Source organism: Harpia harpyja, chromosome 12 (genome assembly GCF_026419915.1).
Source record: "Harpia harpyja isolate bHarHar1 chromosome 12, bHarHar1 primary haplotype, whole genome shotgun sequence".
Classification (NCBI taxonomy): domain Eukaryota; kingdom Metazoa; phylum Chordata; class Aves; order Accipitriformes; family Accipitridae; genus Harpia; species Harpia harpyja.
Window position 1 is genome coordinate 43831408 of NC_068951.1, and position 26424 is coordinate 43857831.

The following is a 26424-nucleotide window of genomic DNA, read 5'->3' on the forward strand; positions in this document are numbered from 1 at the left end:
AGATTTTTTTCCTTGCAAATGTAACTGGCAACTTAAAAAAATATTTTTAGAGTTTCACCTTCCAACTACTTTAATCTTGAGATTTACAGCTTCATTTTAGACGTAGTTTGATATTATCCTTACTGCGCTTGACTGATTTCAATCTTTTATAATGAAGTAGTAGTGCATTAATACACAGACTTGATTCATTTCCGTAAACTCAGCTTTAAGGAACTCCCCTGCTTGAGGCTAGCTAACGTGGTTTTCAATTTGCTTGGCATTTTAAGGCACATTTTAATATAACACACGTTTCCTTTTAGAAGAGGGAGTGCCAACATTGTTTCCGTAATTACCCGCCCTTCTAAAGGAGTTTTTCCAGCCATTATTCAGCACCTCTGAAGGCCTAGTAAATCACTAACCCTGGAAAAAAAACAAGATGCACAAGCAAAAGTCACACACCTAATCCATCCTTTGTCTCCTTGGAAGTTTGTTTCTTCACTCAGCTCCGATCTACTAGATCACTGCAAGATCACTACTAAGTCCTAAGGTACGTAAGTGTTGGGGGCGGGTTGGTGGGGGTGTTAAGCACTCTTAAGAACTATGCTAGAAACATTCCACGCTTGAAAACAAAAGGGAAAAACTATTTCACTTGTTTACATGAGGGGCACATTTTCCAATACCAACTAGACAGAATTAGTTAATGACTGCCAGGTTACATTTATTGTGACAAAAAAAGCAAAGAGAAACCATTTATGCTACTGATATGGCAGAGCCAAGAGAAGAATACACAGTATGCTCAGTTTACGAATTAGCACTTTAAAAATATCTTTTGCATACATGGCATACTGCTTATATTTGAAAGGCAGGTCCTTTATCAGCTCATCTTCAGTTAGTATCAGAAATGAGGCCTAAAAGACAGCTGTAGACAAACATCTCTCAACAGCACCTGCATGCCATAGCAGATTCCAAGAACTGGTTTTCCTATTGTAAAAATTGCTGGGTCGAACCATGGTGCATCTTCTGCATACACAGAGTTTGGTCCTCCAGATATAATGATAGCTCTGCAGACAAAAGATAAAGAAAACGTTAACTCAAATATATTGTTTACTTTAAAATCTATTTACTTTAAACATTGACATTGTCTCGTAATGCTCTTAGAACTCTATATATTCTAACATAAATTTTAACACACATACCCTAACATATAGCTTAACTTTGCTATGCTACAGCTGTCAAACCCAGCAGCTTACCAGAAAAGTACTTCATCAGTTTAAACAAAGTCAAATATAAACCATCTTAAAAAGTGACTGTATTTTAAATTCCTCATAGCCAAGTGTCAACTACGAGAGAAGCACGATGGCTAGGATCAAACGCAGAGTATTAGCGTTAAGATATATATACTTCATGACGTCTGTGCCATCTGGAGGGGAGTTGCATTCAAAAAAACAGACTCCAAAATTTCTAGAGCTGCTGAGAAAATGTCCCTTAATCCACCCTGATTACGAAATGAAATGGCATTAGCAACAGGTTGTGAATTAGAAGTCCAATACATGCAAGCATGTATGGTTTGAAGTTAACATTTCACACTATAACACAAAATTAAATCTTTTCAAAGGGGAAGAGAGAACTTTTGCAAACCATGATGATTTGCAAGATCGTGAACTGCAGAAGCACCGGCCAGTTGGACAACGCTTTTGGCCTCGGCCCAGGATCGAACACGGGTGTACCAGACCTTGGACTCACGTACTGTTTATTTCACAGAGAACATCAAATTCGTTATGCAGAGCAAGAAATGCAAAATGGGACGAGAGAGAAGGTGCATACACGGAAATAAATGCATCCACTAAAGCGTTCTTCTAGCGTTATTTAGAGTGTTTGTCATGCAAGTACTGACACAATAGGATTTTTCTATTTTTAAGCAGCAGAAACGGGCAGTGTGCTTACAACATCTGTACTACCGGCAGAAATAATCATGTAGTAACAAGCCCACGCACCGAACGCCACCTCTCAACTGCAGCCACGCAGGGTACCTGCTCCCACCGACGCACAGCTACATCTCCCCTGCAGCCCACCTCCACCTCCCCAGCGCAGGCTCCGCATTTCAACACAAAGGACGAGGTGGAGTGCAGGATGGGTGCACCCCTCAGAGCCAAAGCACGGCGGCTTGTGAGTTGGAAGAGGCAGCATTTATTTCTTTGTATGTTGGGATCTACAAGTGAGCTTTGAATAAGCATACAACTGACACAGGTGTAGTTTTACACTGAACAATCTTGACAACTAGTACCTGCTGTACATGTACAGGCACTTCTGTTCAAGTCGGAGACATGATGAATTTTCTAAACTCAGACGCTGCTAGAAAGAGCCTGAAAACTCTTAATGCCTGGTGGTATTACAGCTTATAATAATTCCACATACAAAAGCATTTGCTTAAGTGCCACATGTATAGAACACTATTTAATATTAGAGGAAATACAGCCACACCTGAAAATCAAACATTCTTACGAGAAGTCAAAATAGTTATACACTGTCCTATTCAAGAAGCAGAGTCTTAAAAATCTGCTTTTTTCCGTACCAATTAAAATCCCATGGAATACAGAAAGGTTATCCAATGTGCCCAAGTATTAAAGAAAAAAATTACGAGCTGAGGGTGAGAGAGGAACCTGCATCTTCTCAACTGTCCAGGAGAAATTAAAACTAGCATGGGATGTAGATTTTGAGAGTTTTACTGCAACACCATGTAATTTCTTACATACCTTCTTGCGTCGGTATGAACACACCTTTCTCTGCTTTACCTTAAACCACTTCCAAAACAACCTGACCTAGCTTTGGAAAGCCTATCTGCAATGGATTAAAGGCACATCAGGAACCACGTCAAAATACCAAGAGTAAAATGCAGGCATTGATACCCCAACCTCAGGACTCATGCCAGAGCTCAGACAGTGCCAGAATTCAGCCTAACACCAGCGGAGCCCCTGGCTGCGGCACCTCCTCGGACCAGGATCTTGTGGAAACTGGTAATGCTTATGTCACATTTAGATGAAACTTCTCACTAAAGATTGTTCTGAAACTATGAAAACTGAGGAGCTGGCTTTTTAAACGCAACATGTAAATACAATTTAGAAAAACGTTCAGTCGTGCTGCCCGTCTCAAACCTTAGCACAGACCAAAGTGCAGCTCCTCGGCCCATTCAATGCACGAGCTGCAACGAGGAAACCTGACTATTCCCATGGCACGTGGAATATATATCAAAATCTTGCTGTAAAACCACAAACTCATTTTTACAGTGGTCACTAAATAAAGGCACCCAAAGGCTGGTGTCAGTATTTGTTGAGCTTTCCTGGATGCAAATGATTGACTGAGACTGTGGACACAAAGCTTATTGACCAATCTGGGTAACCAATAACCTGAAATCACTATCATAACCTTGAGAAGTGACTTTTTGAATGAAGAGGTTTTGTCACATTTTAGAGAGCAATTATTTGGAATGAAAGTCTAACAGGTCTAATCACGAGACTTTGAAGAACCTTCAGCTGGGGAAAACAAAAGGGGGAAAAGGTCTTCCCACTGCAAACCTGCATCAATATCGCACAGGCCTGAGACAAAAATCATCAAGATCACTAGTACTGTGACCTACACCTCAAATCCAACACACAGGAGATGCAGGAATTCTTTTTAAACCAGTAATTAGGTATGTCCATCTTTTAAAGACCTGCTTGCTGGAGAATTATAAACAAGATCTGACAAGAGAAGGTATTTTTCAGAACATTTCTGAAAGAGAAATTCTTCACACAACAGCTACTTGATAGATCCAGCAGCTCCTGGGTTTTCCGTTCTCTGTGTTTTCAGAAGGGATCAATAAGTTCCTATTTGACTTACCAAAATATACTGTTTACTGGTTCACTAATTATCATTGATTAGAAAAATGCAATTCTGCAGCAAAGCACTGTCTTATCTGTTGTCGGGCACAACCGAGAAGCACACATGCACCATATTTCTGGATTTATACCAAACTGACAAGCGAGGTCTTTGATGATTTGTAGACTTCAGGGTATTTATTTTCCCCACACACAAGAGAAGCATACCCTGGTAAGCCTAATAAAACAAGAAAAGAAATGTACAAAGTACTAAATTGTGAAACCTTTTCTTGCTGCAAACAAGTGGTAGTTTCAGTTAGTATTTTTAGTTGCTTCCCAGAAACAGTTTGGCATGATTTACCACAATATCTTCAGTATCCAAGTTACTTAAATTATTTTTTTTAAATTCAACTAAGAAAATCATTTTTAGAAACTCAGAAAACTTGTTTTCTTAATAGCTACCCTAGTTTAACAGGTAGAACAGCAAGATCATCTAAATTTTTGCAGATACATATTTAAAATGCAATCTCTTAAATTATACTTACAAATGGAAATGATTAAAATGACATTAAGAAGCAAATATACAAAATTTCTATTACTGCACAAGTTTCCCCAGCAACCCTCAGGTGTTTCTGTGGATAAGCTAAAGATGCAATCATTAAGATCATTACAATGAAAGCTATTGCACATAAAAACCCAGGCAATTACCAGGGCTGCCAACATCCAGAGATACCGTTAGACTGAAAGGAGAGAACAAGCAGAACATCCAGGCAGAGGCGTCGCAGGAAAGGACCTACCGAAACCCTTGTTCTCTGATTGCAAAGGCTGGCGTTTCCAAAGGGAAGATCTCGGACTGGACGAACAGCTCGCGCACCCGACGATCTATGACTTTCCCGTACTGCGCTCCGGCATCCAGTATGACGACGGCTCCCTCGTAGTGGCGCTGCCCATCCTTGAGCTCTCCTCCGGCGTTCTCCGGCTGCGAACATCGCTCACGTCAGTGCTTTATGGTGACACATCACAGACTGCAGACTTTAAGCCACATCTCTTAAACAACTAACGCCTGCGAAGCTTGCTAAGGTTGCCTATGTGTTAATTTACAGTTAAAATGATAAAGACTAGCAGAGAAACTTCTAAATGAAAAAATCCTCACGTTTCTAAGGACCAGTAGATGCATTGGCAATATAAAGGGGCTATGCATTAACACACAGCACATGCCTCCCAAGCAGCCACACAAACGTGACATCCCCATCTCCCAAAACAAACAGGGTACAAATGAGGGAAGAAAAATGCTAATAAGCTAATGAAGGCAGAGCTTTCCATAAATAAGAAGTCATATGCCCTGTTCACTGCTACGGCCGCTCCGGTTTTTTCCATTTTACAGTTCCTTATAAAACCCAGCACATCCTATGATAATTAAGAGCATGTGCCTTTTTCTCAAGCAAAACAGGACAGTGCAAAGTCAGAAGAAAAATGTTTTTCCCCCATCACACTGCCTCATATGCTGAACTTTCACTTAACATTACCTCCTGGCGAGAATAAAAAGGAAAAATTGAGAACAAATGTCTCTGCTAAATGGTTTTACAAAAACCCCTAACTTTTGAATGCAGCATTCAAGCAGATTGCACATCAGAACAAAGCAACGGTTCTCTTTGACCCCGTCACATTTGAATTGGTTGGCCAACTTCAGCTAAATCTGAAAGAGGGCTAGAAAACACAAGGACAAGTTTCTTCCTTCTTTTTTTTTTTTTTTTTTTTTTTTTTAAAGAAACTGTGAAAAGAGGCAGCTATTCCATGGAATTGTCCTTGTCGGAGGATCTTCAAGGAAGAACGTGAACACAACCGCACTGTAAGACACCAAGAAATTCATGCAGAAAAAACTCTGCTGCTTAAAGAAACTGCTTACTTTGGGAGTGTTTTTCCTCTTAACTTACAGCTTACACTGTTTCCTTGCCAATGTAGTTCGATGAAGGAAAAACTGGGAAAGGTTTTACTTCAGCAAACACTGCCTCAAAATACACCCTGAAGCTTATGACCATTTCAAGTTTTAATTACGGCACGTTGGAGTTGTTCTGCATGTCTGTACCAGGCAACACATCCTTCGACCCGGGGCTCGCAGGAGGTTCCCACCACTGCTGCTCAGGCTCCAAAGGAAGCCGGGGCAGCCTGCAGTATGCCCCGGTATTTCCAGGTGGGTCAGATAATCACCCCCACATCAACCACAGGTCATTCTGGAGAGCAGCATCATCCTGCTGGGACACATTCTCCCCAACAAATACACAGCAAAGGCTGTCTTTGAGCTTTCTTTCCCAGCTACCAAGAGACACCTCAGATAACCATCTTCAAATTAGTTAAGGAAGGCAAGCATGCCGGAAACTTCCAAAGTTCACACTAGCTGGAAAAGGTTTTATCTAAATTAAAGGACATAAGCAGAAAAAACAGTACTAAATCCCTCAAAAGCCTAAATCCAGGTTCAAGTCAGTTACTTAATTTCTTTCCTTCAGCTGGTACTTGAGTGTGCCTGATGGGGAGCTCTTAATGACTTTTTAGTCTTGGGTTACACAACAAAAAGGGCACATGCTGGAGGAGAGCAGACTTCAGCAGCAAAGACCCCGTCAAATCCCCTGGTCAGATGGAGAGAGGTCAACAGAACTGTCTTCCCTTCCAGTGGGAGGGAGGGAATCACTTTTAGAGTAATTCTGGGCATTTTCACCTAGCAATTTCTAAATTAGCAGTTCTTGCGAGAAAGACCAACATCCTTATTCTTTCCCGATCCCATCTTGTGGCAAACACTATTCCTTGCAGTGCTATTTCTTATTAAAAGTCTTCGATTGTTTCAGAGCATGTGCTGTAGCTTGTACCATGAAGGGACAGAGCTCTGCAGCCCTCTCGGCTTAGTGTCTGAGATTGTCCACTTCCACCTGCAAGAGACCAGGGTGGGACGTAAGCAGTCCCCTCCAGACCCCCAGGCACACCACGGGTGCACAGCCAGCCCTTGCACAGATGTGTCCCACCTGCCCGCAGTGCTACAACACATTGTACCCCAGCATTTCCCAACCTGCAGACCACCCCTAAGAACCTGCAGAAGGAGTAAGAAAGCAGTACAACTCTGTGAAGGCAGCTTTTACACTTTACAATAAAAAAGACTAAACCCAAGTTATTGTTGGCATCAGCTCAGCTGGACCGATGGCTGAGCATTTACATCTGTAGCTAGTAAATAAATCTCATTTTCAGCACCCTACCCTGAAGGCACCAAGCTGCTTTGAGCAGTAAGGTGTAGTTAGCTGGGCCCAAGCAACAGCTCTGGGGGGAAGACATGCACATGAAACAAAGAGAGCTCAAAGTTACATTGGGAGTAGTTTGAGAAATGTTGCGTAAGGTGGCGTAAGTAGGTCTGTATCCCAAATGAACCTGCACCTTCCTTACTCCTCCTCAGCAAAACCAGGACAGTGATAGATACCCCTTTGTCACAAGAACGAACCGGACAAGCCTCTGCGCTGCAGTCACCCAGATGCAAGCACTGGGCTCCCAAGCTGGCAAACCCCTTCACTGAGCTGCCCCTGCTTCTTCACTCTTGCCATGTATAGCATTATTTTGCACAATGATCAGAGGAACACTTTCACAGATAACTGCATCAACATTAGAATTACTTCTTAGCTGTTTATGTGGCCCTGAAAGATGACTCTTTGCAGCTTCAAGTAATAGCTCATTGCCCAAGTTTCACTGGGAGTCCTTTAATACCCTCCTAAAAATCTCCAAACCCAGCCTAGAAGGTTTTTCCTCAAATGATGCTAAGGGCATTTGGGCTAAAATCCAGTAAAAGCACTGCATCCATCAAGCAACACAGATCTCCTTACGGGGAACATGTTAAGATGAGCAAGGCAACATGCACCTCACCAGAAAAATGAATAAAAAAAATCATTCAGTTCGTGGCCTAATAACTCACTGCTCCCTTAGATGTGGGCTTAGAGTAAACTACAGGCTGAAATAATTTTCTCCTAGTACTACACAGAGCATTGCCCACCTTTTCTCCCGTAGGCAACCTTGCAGCACCTCCCCAGTGTACATCCATGCAAACCCCATCCGGGAGTTAATGCAGGCGACCATTACCACACGGACTGCGTCAGAGGAGTTTTTGTACTTTACTTTTGAGCTTAAGTAGAACTGTAAGGAGGTTCAGGTCTGAAGAGAGCCCAATAGAAATGCTACCTTAAATCACATGGAAAAAGAGGAAGGCGGTAAGTCAGTACAGGATCTGGCTTTATTTATTTAAAGGCACAGTTCCAAGGCTAGAGATTTTGAACCCAAATTTAACAAGGGAAACTTCATTTAATAAAATCAAAAAAGGAACAGATGCTGTCAATGTGCAGCCAACAAATCAGTTTAGCTCGTGCGTTTGTATACCATACGCATGCCAGGAGAAAGATGAAGAGGATACCAGACAGCCCAGCTCCTGCAGGGACAGGGTTTATGGAGCCAGCACCTCTTCCTAGTGGGGATTCTCCAGTTTCTAATAAAAGCTCTTTTTCCCCTCAGTAGGGGTATAACTAGAGTTCCTTGTCTTCTCCTGGTCTATTTTCACAAAAATCTGGAGAACTTGCTATTTTTGAGAACTTCTGTCGAAGCTGGTTTGACAGCTGTCCAAGGCGGTTTAGGCGTTGGGGCAGAGCAGACAGAGGCACCGTTCTGATGTCCTGAGAGTGGGACTAAAAACAGAACGGAACTTGTGCACGCCGAGAGAAAAATGGGGGGGGAAAGTCTATATTCAGCTAATTTAAATCACAAGTCACCCCAAAACCCATGTCATATGTGAAGAATTCCTACTGTTCTCTACGACTGACGAAACAAAGGGATTACACTATCAAAACGCTGTATCTCCAGACTGCCCTTTGCCTGCTGTTTCACAGACCCAAGACCTGGAACAAAGGTCCCGAGTGCCACCTGAACCATATCGCCACCTCTGACTGCACTGCCATGGCAAGGGTCAGCCTCGATCCATCATTTCAGCTCTACCACTTGGTAACACTGGAAGAAAAAAAGCTTCCATCACTGCTGGGTTGGTTTTTTTTTGGGGGGGGGGGGGGGGGGTGTCAAAAAAAAAAAAAAAAAAAAAAAAAAGAGTTCTATAAGGAGCTGTGGTAGGAGACCTGCCATCAGGCTTGCATTACTAGCTAAGGACACCGCATATCTTATTCCTCTGTGTACCTACCTAGTGCTTTAAACTAAGTTTGCAGGTTCCTAACAGCTCAATTCTGCGGAATCAGGGAGTTTTTCAGCATTTCACACACCCACACGCTCGCAGGATTTTCATTAATGCAATTTATAAAACTATTATAAAAACACATTAACATACAGAACAGTCATATTCTGGAGTACCAAGAAACACCTGGCAGAGCCCGGTCTGCAGCAGTGGTCCCCTCTGTCCGAGCCCTCAGCCCTGAGCTATCACCCACACTCATAACTGAAGACAAGCCTAAACCAGGAGCCTTGATCTGGCACTTTCAAGCCAGCACAGGTTTTACAAGAGTTTAATTGTTTCCCCGTGGTATTAAAATTAAGCAGGTATAACAACACTTACTCATGTTTTTTCAAAGTGTAACAGGAAAGTAACTCCTTCAAACTCAGGCAATCCCCGAGACTGATACAAGAGCCCCCAACCCGTTATCTCAAACAAGCTTTAATTTACATATGTTGCATGCAGATTTCCAACGGCTGCTGGGACCTGGCCCCCTGCGGAAACCGCTCTCCTTAGCTCTCGTTACCCGCTTCCTGCGAGAGCGGGGTTCGTGGAAGACGAGCTTCGCGTCCTCGCACAGCTAGCTCTGGGTGCGACCACCCCGGAGAAGAGGAGCCCTCAGGAGCAGCCCCGGCCAGGAGAAGAGATTGTGTCGATGGTCAAGGAAAAGCGTGTCAGAAAACTTAAGTAGGGACCAACCGTGCACTTAAAGAAACCCCTCAGGGTCACGTTTTCTTGCAAACTAGATAAAAAGTCTAGAAGGTGGCTTTTATCCTACTACAGGAGCAGCTCGAGCCAGCTTGCAGGGTTTTGGTTCAGAAGTTGCACTGTCAAGAAAAAACTTCAACTTCACGATGGCACATGAGTCATTCTGTCACGCCGGCACGCAACAGCTACGCCAACACACATCTCTTTTGCCACCGTCGCCGCAAACTGGACACGGGGCGATGCTGAGGGAGCGGCACGATCCCGGGGGGGGGTTCACCGGGACAGGGGCAGCGGGCCCTGCACGAGGGCTGGTGCGGGCAAGCCTGCCCGCTTCTGCGGCAATTAAGCGAGGCGACTTTTCTCCCAAGCTGGCTGAAGGAGCGACCCTTCTCCCCGGGATGTGACGCCCCGAGCGGTGTGGCTAGCTGCTGGGGAAGGTGCTGGCCGTCCCCTCGGGGAGCCCCGTTTCGGTTTTACCCCGGAGGTGGCACAGGCCGTGCAAGGCACCCAGCAGACCCGGCCCAGGCGGGCTCGGCCACACCAGGAGCCAACATTTAAAAAAAAAAAAAAAAATCCTATCAAAATCCAGATGGCGAAATTAATTCATTTCCTCAGAGCAACCGCTGTTGTGACCGAGCGAGCAGAGCAGCGCGGCGGGAGGGGGGGGGGGGGGGCAGAGGGCAGGGGACGCGGGCAGCTGCCCACCCCCCCGGTCCCCACACCCGCAGCCGCCCGACCCCGCTCCCCGGCCCGCCGCCGGCCTCGCTCCGCGCCTCAGGGCCGCCCGCAGCCCCGGGGGAAGGCCAGGCCCCGCCGCGCCATGTGCCCGTCGGCCGAGGCGGCAGCCAGCCCAACCCAGGCCGGGCCGGGCCCGGCAGCACAAAGCGGGGCCTGACGGCGGACAACGTCCCGGAGCGGGCCGCCGCGGCGGCGGCTGGGGGGGGGGGCGAAAAAGCGGCGGACACTGACCTTGGCGTCTCCGTTGCAGAGGGCCATGGGGGCTGCCGGGGCGCGGCGCCGCCTCCGACCGGCGGGAAGCGGCGGGCGGGCGGGGAGAAGGGGGGGGGGGAAAGAAAGGGTCGTGAGGAACCGCCGCCGCGATGAGCTAATGCCGCCCGGCTGCGCCTCCGCCGCGGGGAGGAGGAGCCGGCCCGGCCCGGCCCCGCTCCGGCGGAAGGGGAGGAGCGCGGTGGCCGGGCGGGTTTTGGGGTCAGAAACCGGGATTGAGGGGTTTTGTGGGTGCGCAGCGGGTCACGGCGACCGGCGCTGGGCGGGTTTAATGCCCCCGCGCTCCCCCCCCCCCCCCCACCTCAACCGAGCCCGGCTTACGGGAGGTCCCGGGGCTCGCTTCAGTCCGTTTTAAGGCTAAAAACGCAGGTCGGGGCCGAGGCTTTGCGACAAGCCTTTTATCTGTGCGTCAGTATTGCCTGGGATAAAGCGCACCTTCTGCTTCTGCTCGGGTGGAATTTCTTAAAAATGACACCGAGGGAGGTCACGGCATCGATGGCAGTCTGCCGGTAACGGTCCCGACACGTTTTGGGAAACACTGCTCGGAGCTTTTAAAATTATTAGTCTTCGCACTTAAAAGAGGAAAGGTGCGAGTACGAGAAGTCAGGTGGCTCCTGGAGTTGGTCTCGCCGTCGGATGCCGAGCAATTCCGTCCTAGGGATAATACCAGCGTGCAGGTTTTGTTCTAAAGGTTTTAACTGCGTTATGGCTGCGACGGGTCTTTCGAGAATAATAATAAAAAAAAAATGGAAGAATACTTCAAGCATTAAAACGGGGAGAAAAGCGAGAGACACAAAATGCGTTTCTGATGGTCTCGTCACGTAACTGTATAAATAACGGGTAAAAGAACGGCGGGGAAAAAAAAAAGTAACACTCGCTTACCTTAGTTCTTACTGATTATTATTTCTGTTAGTACGGGAGAGCCAAAGAGAAAAAAAAAAAAAAGAAACTTAATTTTTATTATTCACCTGCTGTTTACCGACCATCTAACAAGGCGTTTTACCGGCCGGTGGCGGGTGCCCGCTCCCTGCAGAAGGTCTGAAAGCGCCTGAGGGGCCCCGAACACCGGCAGGGCCGGGCTCCCCGCAGAGGCAGGCCGGAGCGGCGGCTCCGGGAAGCCCGGCAGCTCCCCTCTGCACCCCGAAAGGCAGACCGCACACCGCGGCCGGGCCGGGCCCCGACCGACCGCCCGCCCGCCCGCCGGCCGGGGCGGACCCGGACCCGCTCAGTCAGGGTTGAGCGGCAGCAGGACGCAGCGGCGTCCTGACGTAGCTCTACCGCGGACCAATGAGGCGCAGCCACGCCTGCCGCGGACGCCCCGCCTGCCCGGAAGGGGCGGGGCGGCGGCGGTTGGCGGTCGCCGGGGCCGGCTGCGCGGCGTCTCCTCAGCGGCGGCGACCGCTCCCGCCTCGGCCGCTTCGGCCCGCGGGGGACGCGGCACGGCCCCCGGGCCGCCGCCGCTGCCGGGCGGAGAACATGTCGCCCGCCATCGCGGCTAAGGAGGGCGGCCGGCAGCGCCGGGCCGGGAGCCACCACCACTGCCTGGACGTGAGGAGCGAGGCGCCGCCCGCCCTGGCGCTCTGTGGGGACGGGCTGCCGGGCGGCGAGGCCGAGGCGCTGCTGCCGGCGGAGGCGGGTTCGCGGGGTTCGCGGGGGTGCCGGGCGGAGCTGGGCAGCATCCTGCTGCTGCTGGTGCTGTACGTGCTGCAGGGCATCCCGCTGGGGCTGGCGGGCAGCGTCCCCCTCATCCTGCAGAGCAAGAGCGCCAGCTACACCGACCAGGCCTTCTTCAGCTTCGTCTTCTGGCCCTTCAGCCTCAAGCTCCTCTGGGCCCCCTTGGTGGACGCCGTCTACCTACGGGGCTTCGGCCGCCGCAAGTCCTGGCTGGTGCCCACGCAGTACGTCCTGGGGCTCTTCATGATCTACATGTCCACCCAGGTGGACGTGCTGCTGGGCGACGGGGAGGGCCGGAGCCCCGACGTGGTGGCCCTCACTGTGACTTTCTTCCTCTTCGAGTTCCTGGCGGCGACGCAGGACATCGCGGTGGACGGCTGGGCCCTGACCATGTTGTCCAGGGAGAACGTGGGCTACGCCTCCACCTGCAACTCTGTGGGCCAGACGGCCGGCTACTTCTTGGGCAACGTCCTCTTCCTGGCCCTCGAGTCGGCCTCCTTCTGCAACAAGTACCTGCGGTTCCAGCCCCAGCCCCAAGGGATTGTTACCCTCTCAGGTACTGCCTGGGTACCGCTGGCCTGCGCGTGCTGATGCTGGGACAGGGATGCTCCTTCCCTGAGCCTGGACCAAAGCTTCGTTCAGAGCCAGCGGTGGTTTGGCGCTGTGAACCGAGCCGGTTTGGTTTGTCCCCCGCCCGTGAGGATGCGCAGCCTGCTGGGAGGCTGGTGGAGTCCACTGCCACAGGCTTCTATGGGCTTAAGAGTGTGGGGAAGCCTGCCTTGTCATTATCTTGGCTCACCTAAGCACTTTGGAGAGAATTTCCCCCTCCCTGCCTCAGTTTAATGGCTGTGGAATAGAGATTATTGTTTAAAAAAAACCAAATGGAAGAAAAGCGTTGTGTCTTTTTAAGGAGGCCTTTTAAGATCATCTCCTTCTGGGAGGAAGGAAAGGGGAAATTAAAAAAGGAAAGGCTCTCCCAAGATGGTATTGTTCACAGAAATAGAAATGACAAGTATTCAGGGTTGACCATGTAACCGTTTCTGGAGGAAGGCCTTATTTTAGTAAATTAAGGGGGATTTTGTTTTCTCTTTAATGAATTAAATGGGAGTCTGGTAATCCAACCATAACTAGCTGTTAGCGTAGGATTGTCTTTTGTTTGGTGGTTTGTGGGTTAGTTGGTTTTGGGGGTTTTTTTTTCCAGAAAGGTTATACGTGGTGCTTGATGTTAGGCGTATTACCTAGAAGATGCTTAAAAAGTATGTGTTTTGGTTGCAAGGGTGAGTTTAGCCAGCTCAGCTTATGGGAGGACTGGAAAAACTGGCACCGCTTCTGGTTGCAGTCTCAGAGTGACCATGGCTAGCAATGAAGAGTAAATTCTCATGGCTTTAGTTTCTCTTCCCTCTTTACGTTGATTGGTCTGCCTGTATCATGTAAGAGAAAGGGTATGCCAAAACTGAGTTGAATTGTTGTTTAAAGGCTAGTTTTCACTTTCTATCCTATACCTATCTTATTGATAAATCTGGATATCAGTTTTCCAAGACCGCTCTACTTCTTTTGTCTATGCAGCTGTCCCAAGAAAGACTTTTCTCTTTCCTTTCTGTTGAGAACCCTGCGCCTGGTCTACAGGTCAACAAGCATATAGAGTAGTCCTCAAAGTAACCCTGCTGGTTTATTGCTTCCCTTTGTTTTCCCTTACCGTGTAGTTCATCAGTGCTGGCGTGTCTCTTCCCTCTGGCTGCAGCGGCAGACTGACGTCTTTTACTGCTGATGCAACTTGCAAATCACTAGTGTAGTTAAGAGAGCTTGGTTTGTCTATACTTACCTCCACCGTCCAGGTTTTTCATTGTCTTGGTTTTTTTCTCAGTTCTGTTTGTATAAATGGATTTGTTGCTATTACAAGAGTGCTGTCTTTGGAAAAAAAAAAAAAATTATCCCAAAAACTAAAACACACCAATGCAACCTATTTAACTTGTCCTAAAGTACTAACCTGGGTGGAGTAAGGAAGGCAAATAACTCAGACACTATAGTTGCAGGATATGGGTTTTTTTGGTGGTAAAACTGGCTGCAAGAAATTTCTGTTCCCTTGTTCATGTGACTGTATGCCACAATTTGCTGTGTCGGCGTTTCTCCTGAAGCAGCTATAGAGCAGCAGTACTGTAAACCTGCTCACTGGAACGAGGAGAGTGGCTTTCTGGTCCTAGCACTTGTCTTTGTAATGGGGCTCATGATGAGCCGGTTCGGGCAGTTAAAGCAGCAGAAAACTTTACAGTTTGAAAAGGTGAATAGTTTTCTGCCAGTTCAGATCTCTGAACACTTTTGTCATAGGCTGAGTGCTAATGTTAGGGAAAGAACAAGTCAACACTTAGTGACCCCCAAGTCAGCTTCAAGTTGTTGAGAAGCAACAGCATTAGTAGATCTCATTTGGGAAATAATATGAACAAATGTAAAACCATTCATCAAGGCAAATGCTGTGTTATGTTGTTTTAGGCTAAAGTTCTAGAGAAGAAGATGAGAAATACGTTTCATTGGGCTTATTGTTTGTGCTAGCATGTATAGGAGTTTAGCACTTTGCTGTTCAAATGACTTCTTTTTGGTTTTGTTTTTTTTTTTTTTTAAAGGAGGGAGGGGGGAAGCTTACTGGTTGGGTTTTTTGATTCCTGTCCAGTTTGCCATGCAGTCACATGAATGCCTGTTCCAGCATGAAGGAAGAGAGGTAAGTATGAGTTCACGAAGAAGGTGTCCCTTCAAGGCAGCCCAGACTTACCTGGGCCAGTGACTGTGGAGCGCCCTTTTTCTTGGGAGGAGATATGCAGCTGTAGAATTACTTAAAGCTGTTGTGATGAAACACCAGTACCCACTCGCACACCTTTTTGATGGTTATTTTCCAGCCTGGTCCATCCCTGATCTAGTTCAAAAGTTTGCTTTGCCTGAACACAATGGTTTATTTTGTTAGTAACAGTGTAGAAGCAGAGACAAGATAGGGATGGGGGGGAGGCAGCAGTGGTAGCACCAGAAACTTTGTGCTAGAAATTCTTTGTGTAAACTACAATTTTAAAGTTCTTTTGCTTGTAGCCTGTTAAGGTACACTTTCTTTCAGATACAGTAAAGTCCACTATTTTTATGTGAACTGCCTATAACCACAAAAACATTTTTTTAATCTGGACTATTATATATGGCTTTTTTTTTTCTTTTTGGTTTGTTTTTTTTTGTTTTGTTTTGCTTTGCTGCTAATCCAGCCATTGCACTGCTGTACTGCAGCTGACAGGGCTGACCTGATCAAGAGTATTCATGCGATGATGCTCAGAGCTATTTCTGTTCCCATCCTCGCACTGTAGGTCTCTCACTGCGGTGATAATGCTTAGTGCTATTATTAGAGTACCACTCCTGTAAGGCTTTTGTAGACAGTAGTTGTGATTAGCGTGACTCTGAAAGTTCATCTTTTACTTAAAAATATGTGTTCAGGGTACCTTTGTTTAACAGAGGAGAGAGTAATCTTACAGCATTGGTTATGAGATCTTTATTTTAGAAAAGGGAAAAGTAGCTGGTGTGGAAGCAGCAGAAAATGGTTTGAAATGCCTTTTTTTCTTTTACACTGAGAATGGTAGGGTATACCTAGAGTAGTCTTCCCATGTTTTCTTCCATGCTTGTTGTGCTTGTTCTCTTCCTGTGCATAAGAAGCAGCTAATAATTGACTAAACCTTTGCACTGTCTTTGCCCTTTCACCAGCCCTCGCTGCTTACTTTCAAGTCACCGTGAGGCTTCTGGAGTTGCTCCTGACCAGGAAGATAAAAGGCTACTTCTGTCTTACCCTCTGCATGTTAATGAGTTCTTTCTTGCCTCTTTCATAAAGGTAGAGGATAGGATTATCTTAGATTAATCCATTCAGTAACTCAAAAAGTACTTGCCATAAAGTATCGGTGTGTTTTTACTATTGCTGCCTTCAAATCCACAATTTAGCAAATATTGTATCTGCTTAAAATAGAGCACTTAAAAGTTAGCAAGTATAATATCCACTTAAAACAGACACATTTGAGTGACTCTTCACAACTGTGTAAGGACTTTCATGAGGCCATCTTTAAGCTCATAAGTATAAATCTTTGTTTCCTTCAGATGGTAGATAGATATTATAGAGCGAGTATAGAACTGCAGCACAGAATAGTTACATGACTACACAGTAAATCAACTGGAGAGTTGTGAACGACTTCTTCCTCTGAAGTTCTTTCCCCGTCTTGTAACTATCAAATGTGTTTTTTCCCCCTTTATCAGCTTTTAGTGGTTGTATGTGTAATCCTCCAAAATTTTCATTTTTATTTCTGTTTCTCCTCCAACATGCTCATTGTGGTAATAATGCACAGAACACCAGGGAAGTGACCCGGTTTGCTGCTGCTCATCTGTCTGGGATCTCAAGCAAACATGTGGTTATAGAGTGAGGGGCAGGGAAGAGCTATGTCAGTTACTGTATGTAGCTATGTGTTTGTGGTTTGCTTTTGTTGCTTGTTTTTAGGAGGGTCAATGAGTAATGTTCTTATTCAATTTTTTATTATTAGGTTTATATTTTTGCAAAATAAATGCATTTTAGATACTCAGTGAATTGTTAATGAAGTGTTGATGACGGCTGCTAGAAAGATTTTTTTTTTTTTATTTTATTTCTTTTTGCCCTCCAGATTTCCTGTTTTTCTGGGGAGCTGTCTTTTTAATTACCACTACACTGGTTGCCCTTTTGAAAAAGGAAAACAAGGAACTAACACCAACAAAAGAAGAAACAAAAGGCATCACTGATACATACAGGCTGCTATTCTCAATAATCAAAATGCCAGCGGTTCTTACTTTCTGTCTCTTGATTCTCACGGCAAAAGTAAGTAAATACACATATGAGTTGTTAGGTGCTGGTGATATCAGAGTCTGAAACGTTGCTGAGTCCCTCCGCTGTAACTTATTTCTTAGTTTTGCTAGTGGCTTTCATCAGAATTCTGAATTTTCACATAAAATTTGAAACAGAATTGCTTATATCATCGTGCTAAGCAGGGTTGTACAGTGGAAAACGTTTGTCTGCGCTTTTGTAAGTGTTTACACAAGCATTAAAGAGAAGTTTGCAGTCTAATATTAAAGTAATTTGGTTTTAAAACACTTTTAAACAGTTAGGCTGTTTGTGTAGTCTGCAGTTAAAAGGCCAGAAAATGTTTCTTTTAACATAAATACTATTCCCAGAATCTGCAACTCTGTACACACTAGGTTTCCATGGCTTCTTGTTGGCCATCGTGGACACCAACAGCAGTTAAGGCATGGGCATGAATGTCATTGCTACGTTTAATGTTCATGGTATAGTCTTGGTGCTGATGACAATAAGAGTCTGCAAGCGTAGAACATGTCTCAGAACTTATTTGGAAAACAAATCAGAGATAGAAGTGACTTGTACTCTACCACGTTTCTCAATTTACTTAATACTGAGTAAACTGAATTTGTAGCAAAACTGTCACTGCTTTCCTCAGTTTATTTTGTCTAACTTACATTGCAGGTTGGATTTTCAGCAGCAGATGCTGTAACAGGACTCAAATTGGTGGAAGAAGGAGTCCCAAAAGAGCACTTAGCTCTGCTGGCAGTTCCAATGGTTCCTTTACAGATAATATTGCCTCTGATTATCAGCAAATACACAGCAGGCCCCCAGCCACTGAACACATTTTACAAAGCTATGCCTTTCAGGTAAAACCAAACAAATCTCATTTTATAGAAACATAGTAATTTGCGTCTTCAGATCAAGCGTAGGATTTCTTGTGTCACTCACTAACTTCCAGATACAAGAACGTAAGTCAGAATTCTCACAGTAAGTTGAACTCTGTGTCTTGTGCCTCGAAGATGATTCATGTAGTATCACATGTAAGAAAGCAAGCAGAACATGAGGTGTTTTTAAGAGGCATCTACAACAGCATTAGAGCAGTACCCTTCTGCTCTTATTCAGTGTCGATAGTTCCTTATTCATGAATCCCTCTGACTAGATCTGGGACTGTATCTGTAAAACTATGTGTGCTTCCCAATGTAAGAGTGGCAGAACGCATTGACAAGTCATTCGGTGCATCTGCTGGATGTATGATTTACTGAGGTAACTGAGAGGAAAAGAAGCTGAGTTAGACTGATACAGACAAGGAGACAGTTCATTTCTGTGTTAAGTGTTTTATATGGGAGTTTCCTTATGGAATTCTACAGGCAATGAATCCAGCAAATTACCTAATGCCATTACTCAGTAAATCATGTAATGTGTCTGTAATGGGTAGCCGTTAACTTTAACGTGTTCTTATGCAACTATGTACGTTTTTGCCAAAAAAAAAAAAAAAAGAGGTGGGTAGATGTCGTGGTTTAACCCCAGCCAGCAACTAAACACCACGCAGCCGCTCACTCACTCCCCCCCACCCAGTGGAATGGGGGAGAAAATCGGGAAAAGAAGCAAAACCTGTGGGTTGAGATAAGAACGGTTTAATAGAACAGAAAAGAAGAAACTAATAATGATAATGATAGCACTAATAAAATGACAACAGCAATAATGAAAGGATTGGAATGTACAAATGATGCGCAGTGCAATTGCTCACCACCCGCCGACCGATGCCCAGCCAGTCCCCCAGCGGCGAATCCCCGCCCCCACTTCCCCGTTCCTATACTGGATGGGACGTCCCATGGTATGGAATACACCGTTGGCCAGTTTGGGTCAGGTGCCCTGGCTGTGTCCTGTGCCAACTTCTTGTGCCCCTCCAGCTTTCTCACTGGCTGGGCATGAGAAGTTGAAAAATCCTTGACATTAGTCTAAACACTACTGAGCAACAACTGAAAACATCAGTGTTATCAACATTCTTCACTCTGAACTCAAAACATAGCACTGTACCAGCTACTAGGAAGACAGTTAACTCTATCCCAGCTGAAACCAGGACAGTAGATCTTGCTCCAGCTGAATTTGGTTGGGTATCTTGTATGTTGCTATCTACAAAAATAAAGTTCTGTGTGAAGTGACAGAGAAAGCTAGTATAGGACATCTGGCAGTGAATTATGTTTATATGGAAGACAGAATTGTTTAGGTATAAAATGTTTACAATTTCAGTGCTTGTCAAATATTCTAATTCTATCTTAGAGTCGTAACTATTTAGATATAAACTGTTTTAATGTATTCTGTATGTATAAACGTTCAATATCAAGGAAACGCACGGGGAGAATTATTTGAATTACGAATTATCTTTCTTATTCCTCCAGATTACTGCTCGGTCTGGAATTTGCTTTTTTGGTATGGTGGACTCCTAAAGTAAAACATGAAGGGGGATTTCCTGTCTACTACTATGTTGTAGTATTGTTGAGTTACGCTTTACATCAGGTAACATACACTGTATGTGGGAAGGGGAGGGGCACAGGAGGGCATTTCGTATCAGTCAACTAGAGGATTATAATTGCCGTTATCTGCTTTTGTCCTTAGTTACACTAGAATTCCTGTAAGTCTGACCTGTGTGCTGTATGGCTATATTTGCTTTCGTTACTCTTGCCACAATTATTTCTCCCTCTTCCGTGTGCTACATTGGATATCTTCTGTAGAGTTACTTTTAGTTGACCAGATCTGCTTTTGTTTCCCAGATTATTTTTTTTCCCCCCCCCAAACCCAGAAGCTCAAAAGCATGGTGGAGTTGGAGAAATCCCAGCGTTCTGATTGAGTTTCACAGGCATGATGATGATCGTGCTTATTGTGCAGATCCATAAAGTTATGTGATCCTGGTCCTAGAAAAAATGCTTTATTGGTTTTGGAGGAACGTCATAATGGATCTGATCCGAAGGCCTGGAAAACAAACACCTGATACACACTGGGCTTTGGATCAGAACTAAAACGTATGCGATGCATTTAAAATCAACTCTCAAGGCAAAAGTGTTATTTTTATATGCTATTTTAGCTGGCTTTATTATACTGCAGTTTGATAACCTGAGTCATTCCAGTACATGTGAGACTGGCTCCATTTCAGTGTGACTTCAGACAAAGTGGCAAGGCTACTTCTTGCTGTTAGTAGAGAGCCAGACTGCAGAAGTAATTTCTCTCTTGTGCAATTTTTAAGCTGTTGGGATTATTTTTCAGTCAATGTTGCTAACCTCAAGTAATCTCTTAGAACAGTTTTTATGTTAGGGTTTTTAGTTGTCATTGTCTGTAACTGGGGAGACCTTATTGTCCTGTGTGTTTTCTTACCTCTTCTGTAGATCACGCTGTATAGCATGTATGTTGCAATAATGGCTTTCAATGCCAAAGTCAGCGATCCGCTGATTGGAGGAACCTACATGACACTTCTAAACACTGTGTCAAATCTGGGGGGGAACTGGCCTTCCACTGTTGCACTCTGGCTTGTGGATCCACTCACGGTGAAAGAGTGTGCAGGGGCCCGGGAACAGACCTGTGGAACTACGGTTGCTGCAGAAGTAAGTTTTGGAGGCTGTGAAAGTCCCTGTTCAATCATTTCTCAATGAAATTGCTTCTCTTAGTATATTTTTGCTTTTGAAAATCTTCATAGTGCATAGCTTTTGCTTAAAAATTCCCACTGATCGAGCTAATTTTCCTGTCTGATAAAATTAAGTCTGTTTTTATCTGTACACTCTTAATAGCTAACATCTTACCAAAGATTTGCAGTTGCAGAGTAGTTGTCCGTTTCATTCTGGGCTGGGATGAAAAGCTGGTGGTAGAAGCACTAGATTGGTGCCACGTTCTCTGTGGTGTAAGGAGGCTGTAGTTACATTTTCAAGAGGATACCTTGCTAAGTTCAGAGTTGTGTAATGAGGCGCTCTGTTCTTGACAGGCTGGCTGTCCCCCAGGTCCGTTAAGTTTTGTGGTAGGTTTTTGCTCCTTCTGTCTTTCTGGACTCTTCCTATCTGGATACCTTGCTACCTTCTCCTGTGATGTTACTTTGCTCTCTGTCTTTGATCTTCACTTTCCATGTGAAACTGAGTGGTGTGACTGGCTCCCTTTGCAGTTCTGGGGAGCCCTGTGGAAGAGAACAAAGAACATGCTGTGCTACTGTACACAGATCAAACAACAGGACGCAAAACTGCCTGGAAAGCAAGGTTTCAAATTCACCTCCTCATGAGAAAATGAGAAATTTTAGCGTGACTCTTTGGAAGGGTGGAAATGTTTTGGCAGTTTTTGTTGGGGCTTTTTTCCATACTCATGACTGAGATTTATTTCATTCTTGAACGCAAGGACTCTTTGGGATGTGGAGGTTCTCTACATAAACGAAGTGTTCTAGGAGTCAAACATGACTTGTTTGGACTGGAGTTGCAGTTTTTACTAGTTGCAGAGGTGAAACTGCTTCTGCAGTGTGTGCTTTTTCAGCCTGTGTCTCATTAGCTTGCCACCACTTGGGTTCCCTGTGCCTGGGCCTCTACTGAACTTAAGTCCTTCCTCCTTCACCTCACTCCTCTGATCTTTTTTCACATCCTCCCTATTGGTGGTGTTCCACCACCGCTCCGTTCTTATTCCTAATCTGATCTTGACATGTCTCAGAATAACAAAAATGCTGGCAGAACCTCAACTCAGAGGATTGATTTATCTTGGGATTATTGCAGTATTGAAAGATGAACAATAGCAGATCATGTGCTGTACACTTACCCTTTAAATGCTGGAGTTTTTGTCTTCCAGTTCTGCAATTAAAAAACATCCTGGGCTTGTTTTTCCCAGAAATGCGCAGCATTTTATGCTGTCTATTTGCAGATCCAGTGTGGTGAGATGCAAGGGTATAATTTCTAAAGAAGCAGTTTGGATGGCTAGGAAAAAAAAAATTATTTTTTTTTCTTCATGGGATTCAGAACAGTGATTGCACCTCCAGGCCAGCATGAGACAGCTGGGCCCTTTCTGTTTTCTAGAGTTAGCCCCTTGGGCCAAGATGTTCCATTTCTCAAATGTTTTATAACAGTTTTATTACTTTTCATACTGATGGTAAGCTCAAAAGCCTCTCTTACTAACTCCATAAGAAACAAGGAAGAGTAAACAAATATATTTTGTCATAACCAAGAGCCAGTAAAAAACAGTGGATATCTAATGCCTACTTTCTAAAAGGCTGTGTTTCTGTATCTCCAGAGAATACTTAATGCATCAACTTCTGCTTCTCTGTTTCAGCTCTGCACAAAAGCTGGTGGTTCCTGTGTTACTACCTTGGATGGTTACTACGTGGAATCTGTCATTTGTGTCATTCTGGGATTTGGCTGGTGGTTCCTACTTGGGCCAAAATTTAAAAAGCTTCAGGACGAAGGACAGACTTCGTGGAAGTGCAAGAGGACCAATTGATGCAGTTTAAATATTGGATGGACTGGCAAGGTCATTTTAGTTTTATTACAAAGACATATCCCATAACAAATAAACAGGAATATAGGTACTTTTAAATGCCACATCACTGGAAAAATGGGTGGCTGAGGCAGTGGTATGTTTGTATGTGATACCACTTGCCCTCCCAATATGAAAATATAAGTTCAGAAAGTAATTGTTAAAAAATGGCACCTATGTACTACATACATATCCCAGAGCTCTAGCTTCAGTCATGGCTGCTGGTATAACCAACGTCTGAATTTCTATATAGTAACTATGGAAAAGCTAATTGTACCATGTCTGTCTAAACAGCAGCATTGTCAGCTAAGTTCCAGCTCTTTATTTTCAAACAGAAGTGATCTGACACAGGGAATTGACCCGGGGAAGGATGTCAAAGGCATTTTGACTTGTAGATTAAGAGTGTTGTCCTATGGAATTCCTTGTGGGAAGATAAACATAAAATGTCTGTGGGCTTTGTTTCTTCTCACTTTCTGAACTGTAATCACACCTCAAAGGACGAAATGTTTCAGAGATTCTTTTAAATGTATTTTCTGGCTTTTATAAGCTTTAAAGATTTATAAGAAAATATTTTTATAAACAAATTACACTTGTTTAATTTATTTCCGCTGTTTCAAAGCATTTTGATTTACATTCAAGATACTTTCATGATGAAAAATTGCTGTACGGTAGGACTTAAGAGTAACGCACAATATTCTAAGCCTTGAGTCCTGAAGATGTAAACTGGATAGTGTAGCAGCTAGCACACAAAAGACAGGCTTCAAAAGGAGAGGGCATGCAGGCCTTTGGAAAGCAGTTGTTATTGAGGGAATGAATTGATAGTGTTGGTTCCTCTATGTCACTAAAATTCGAGCATTCGGTTTCAAAATCAGTGGAAAAAATGTGACTATTCCCAGCTAGGGGTAAGAAAAGATGATCAGTGCCTTTGAAAGTGATTTGGTGATGACAAACTTGCCAAATTCCCAGCGAGTTGATGTACGGCTTGCTGTCACATAAATCAAACAAGTTAAAACCCTGTGGTAGAGCTGCTACAGAAATTTGTTACTGATGCTGCGTAGTGGAAACATTCCAGTTGCGTTTATCAAAAATGACTTCCCTCCTGAGTGCCTTAGTGACGTACAGCAAGTGTACTGTATGCCTAGAGAGAGGGCACTTGGACATTGTTGGATGTATACAGTACATCATTATTAAAAAAAAACTATTAAAAATACCTTTGAAAGGTACATGATTTTCTTTTCCATTCTGTGTTTCTTGCCTTGTCAATATTTTTGAAGTATTGTGATCCTGAGCTTGGTGTTCCAAACTCCGGAGGGGGTTGTGGATCTTTTGTTACTGTGTTTCAGGAAAAAAGTAAGTTTTGACTGACTAGAGGGGATGTAGGGGTGTGTACAAAGTGTCTTCGTACCATAAGGAGTAAGAAGGTGTCCAGAAGAGGACAGTGTGACCGAGTGCTTCCTTGGGCACTGAAGCCTGTTCCTTTGTCTCTTCCCCTCTCCCTTCTCAGTGACACCCTTGACGGTCGGTGGAAAGCCAAACCCCGAGCCGTCGACCTCCCCTGGCTGTGATCTGCGCTCCAGCCACAGCACATTCTCACAATTTGTTTCAAATACAGCAAAACCAGTCAAGCTAAATACAAGCATGTTGTTTTTACTCCCCAAACTAAGTGTCTTCCGATTTCACCTCTGCATAAGCACAAAAAGAATATATTGGAGATGTGTATTCAAGGGTGGATGAATCTTTCAGCCCTAGCCGGATCATCTCTACTGCATTAACTATATATGAGGCACTTCAGTTCTGCGTCTTTAAGCGGCCCGTTGTTCTAGTACTTTAATTGCATCTTGTCCATAGCTGGTTTTTGGGGGTTTTTTTGTTTGTTTTTTTTAACTTTTCTGACTCTGAGGAAAAACTTCTCAAGTGCAGAATATGGGAAATTAAATCTGTAGGTGTTTTAGAGTTGGCTTTTACTTTGCAATTTTGTTTCACTATTTCTTAAGGTACCAGTGAAACTTGTTATTAATAAAGATGTGTTGAGGATTGCTTATCAGTATGTTAGATGATCTTGACCGCATCAGAATTAAACATAAACTCCAAATCAGTAGTAATATATATGAAATGTGACTAAATTAAATAACTGTCTCCTCTTTCAAACTAGAGAAACAACTGATGTATTAGGTTTTTTAATCTGTGTTGCTATGTTGTAACACAAGTCAGAAATGTTACTGCTATACCAGCTGATTAGCAGGTTGCTGAAAAGAACCAGTAAACTTTTGGTCTTGCTACATTTTTTTCTCCCAACCCTGTTTTAAAGTGAAATAATTTATTTTTTTGAAAGAATAGAATTATTGTAGACTTATATATCTTTAACATTAAAGAAAAAAAACTTTTTAAAAAGACAAGAAGAAAGAAGCAACGCAGCCTCTTCCTTGAGAGTCCGTTACTAAAATGGGAGCTGGAGGTGGTGAATGGTACCAGGTCCTGCTATAGATCCCTTAGTTACTGCAGGGGCTTTCTGCTCCTACCTGGCATGAGCGGGCCCCAGGGCGGGGGGGTCAGATGTGTGTTATCTCTAGCAGAAGAGAAATAGCAGAAACCGTATTTTTGTAGGTAAAGGGTTTGTCCTGGTTTAAATTCCTGAGCAGGATCATTGTGAAGCGAGACGGGTGCTTGGGGAGAGGGTAGAGTGAAGGGTCGGTGCAGGAGGACACAGGGAGGGGAGGTGGAGAGCAAGAGCTTTCCCCTTCGGTGCCCATTAGACACGGCTGTCGTTACAGGGAGTTACTGTGCAGGAAAGTCATCATCACCTGCACTCGCAGGTGTAGTTTGTTGTCATTTCCCAAGACTTCCTTAAGAGGCAAATACTGGTGCTCTAAAAGTCTATTCTGCAATTCCAGTGCCCAGAAAGAGGGTGTGTAAGGCAAAGTTTAAGGTCTGACAAGCTGTGTAAAATGGGATTGCGCGCCCGCTGCTGCTGCACCCGGCCTCCTGCGGCCCCGCGAAGAAATGGCTGAGGACTGAACGTGCTGGTCCTGCGTCCTGTGAACTTTGGTGCTGTCAGTGCGCTATCCATCACAACCACCCACGGTTCTTATTTTAAAATACCAACTCTACATTTTGCCTTTGTTACGGACACCGAAGAATCTGCCAGTGCCAATTGTCAACGGTTCTTCGTTTTCTGTAAAGCTGTTTTGTTTCATCATCTTCTGGGTGTTCTCAGTGTAGTTTCACATGATGATAAACGCTGTTCTAAACTGGCTGATGAGAGAGGGCGTTCAGATGATTTTTGATCTGATAAAATAGGGAAGAGAGGAGAGTTCTGCCACTGAGTCAGTGCTGTAGAGCCCGCTGTGGGAAAGCAGAGCGTCTCCCTACAGCGGGGAACGGAGCAACTGAGTTTTTGCAGGCAGGGATATTGTCTGACTCTCTTGAACCCCCCCGCCATGAGACAATGCTATTACTTATTTAGCATTTTACCCAACATGCGCATTATAGCAAAGTCAGCAGTACGCTTCCAAATTGTTGTTTGGCTACAAGTTATGATTTTGCTGAAAACAAGAGTTTGCACTATTTCTGTATTTATTATTTAATCCTAAAATGTTCACACTTAGTAAATAAAGTAAAACTAACAACTATACCGCTTTCTC

At 44.6% G+C, this 26424-nt stretch overlaps 2 protein-coding genes across 5 annotated transcripts in view; one reads left to right on the forward strand and one right to left on the reverse strand.

Annotated features, from left to right (window-relative positions):
• The window catches only part of GMPS (guanine monophosphate synthase), a 32358-nt gene extending 20505 nt beyond the window's left edge, over positions 1-11853 (reverse strand). For 2 of the 3 annotated variants that reach the window (XM_052803370.1, XM_052803372.1), the window contains exons 1-3: positions 10747-10844; positions 4631-4812; positions 926-1040 (exon numbers count right to left, since the gene is read on the reverse strand). In XM_052803370.1, the coding sequence (XP_052659330.1) occupies positions 926-1040; positions 4631-4812; positions 10747-10773 (324 nt within the window). In that variant the 5' untranslated portion in view covers positions 10774-10844. Of the gene's footprint in view, positions 1-925; positions 1041-4630; positions 4813-10746; positions 10845-11753 lie in introns of those variants that run through there. The other variant, XM_052803371.1, reaches the window with a different exon arrangement.
• Positions 11854-12110: 257 nt separating this feature from the next.
• On the forward strand, positions 12111-24006 carry SLC33A1 (solute carrier family 33 member 1). Of its 2 annotated transcripts, XM_052803978.1 has the most exons (6): positions 12120-13015; positions 17124-17314; positions 17975-18159; positions 19693-19810; positions 20674-20889; positions 22580-24006. In XM_052803978.1, the coding sequence occupies exons 1-6, from the start codon at positions 12262-12264 to the stop codon at positions 22745-22747; spliced, it is 1632 nt and encodes a 543-aa protein (XP_052659938.1). In that variant the 5' UTR covers positions 12120-12261; the 3' UTR covers positions 22748-24006. The 2 variants fall into 2 exon arrangements, with proteins under 2 accessions (XP_052659939.1, XP_052659938.1); XM_052803979.1 differs by lacking the exons at positions 17124-17314; positions 19693-19810 and having other exon boundaries at positions 12111-13015.
• Positions 24007-26424: the final 2418 nt, after the last annotated feature.

What these genes read in the sequence shown, in the direction of transcription:
- SLC33A1 (XM_052803978.1), top strand. Translation starts at nt 12,262, where the DNA reads ATGTCGCCCGCCATCGCGGCTAAGGAGGGCGGCCGGCAGCGCCGGGCC. An exon ending in TACAAAGCTATGCCTTTCAG is followed by an intron (nt 18,160 to 19,692) that starts GTAAAACCAAAC and finishes TTATTCCTCCAG; the next exon opens with ATTACTGCTCGGTCTGGAAT. An exon ending in GAACTACGGTTGCTGCAGAA is followed by an intron (nt 20,890 to 22,579) that starts GTAAGTTTTGGA and finishes TCTCTGTTTCAG; the next exon opens with CTCTGCACAAAAGCTGGTGG.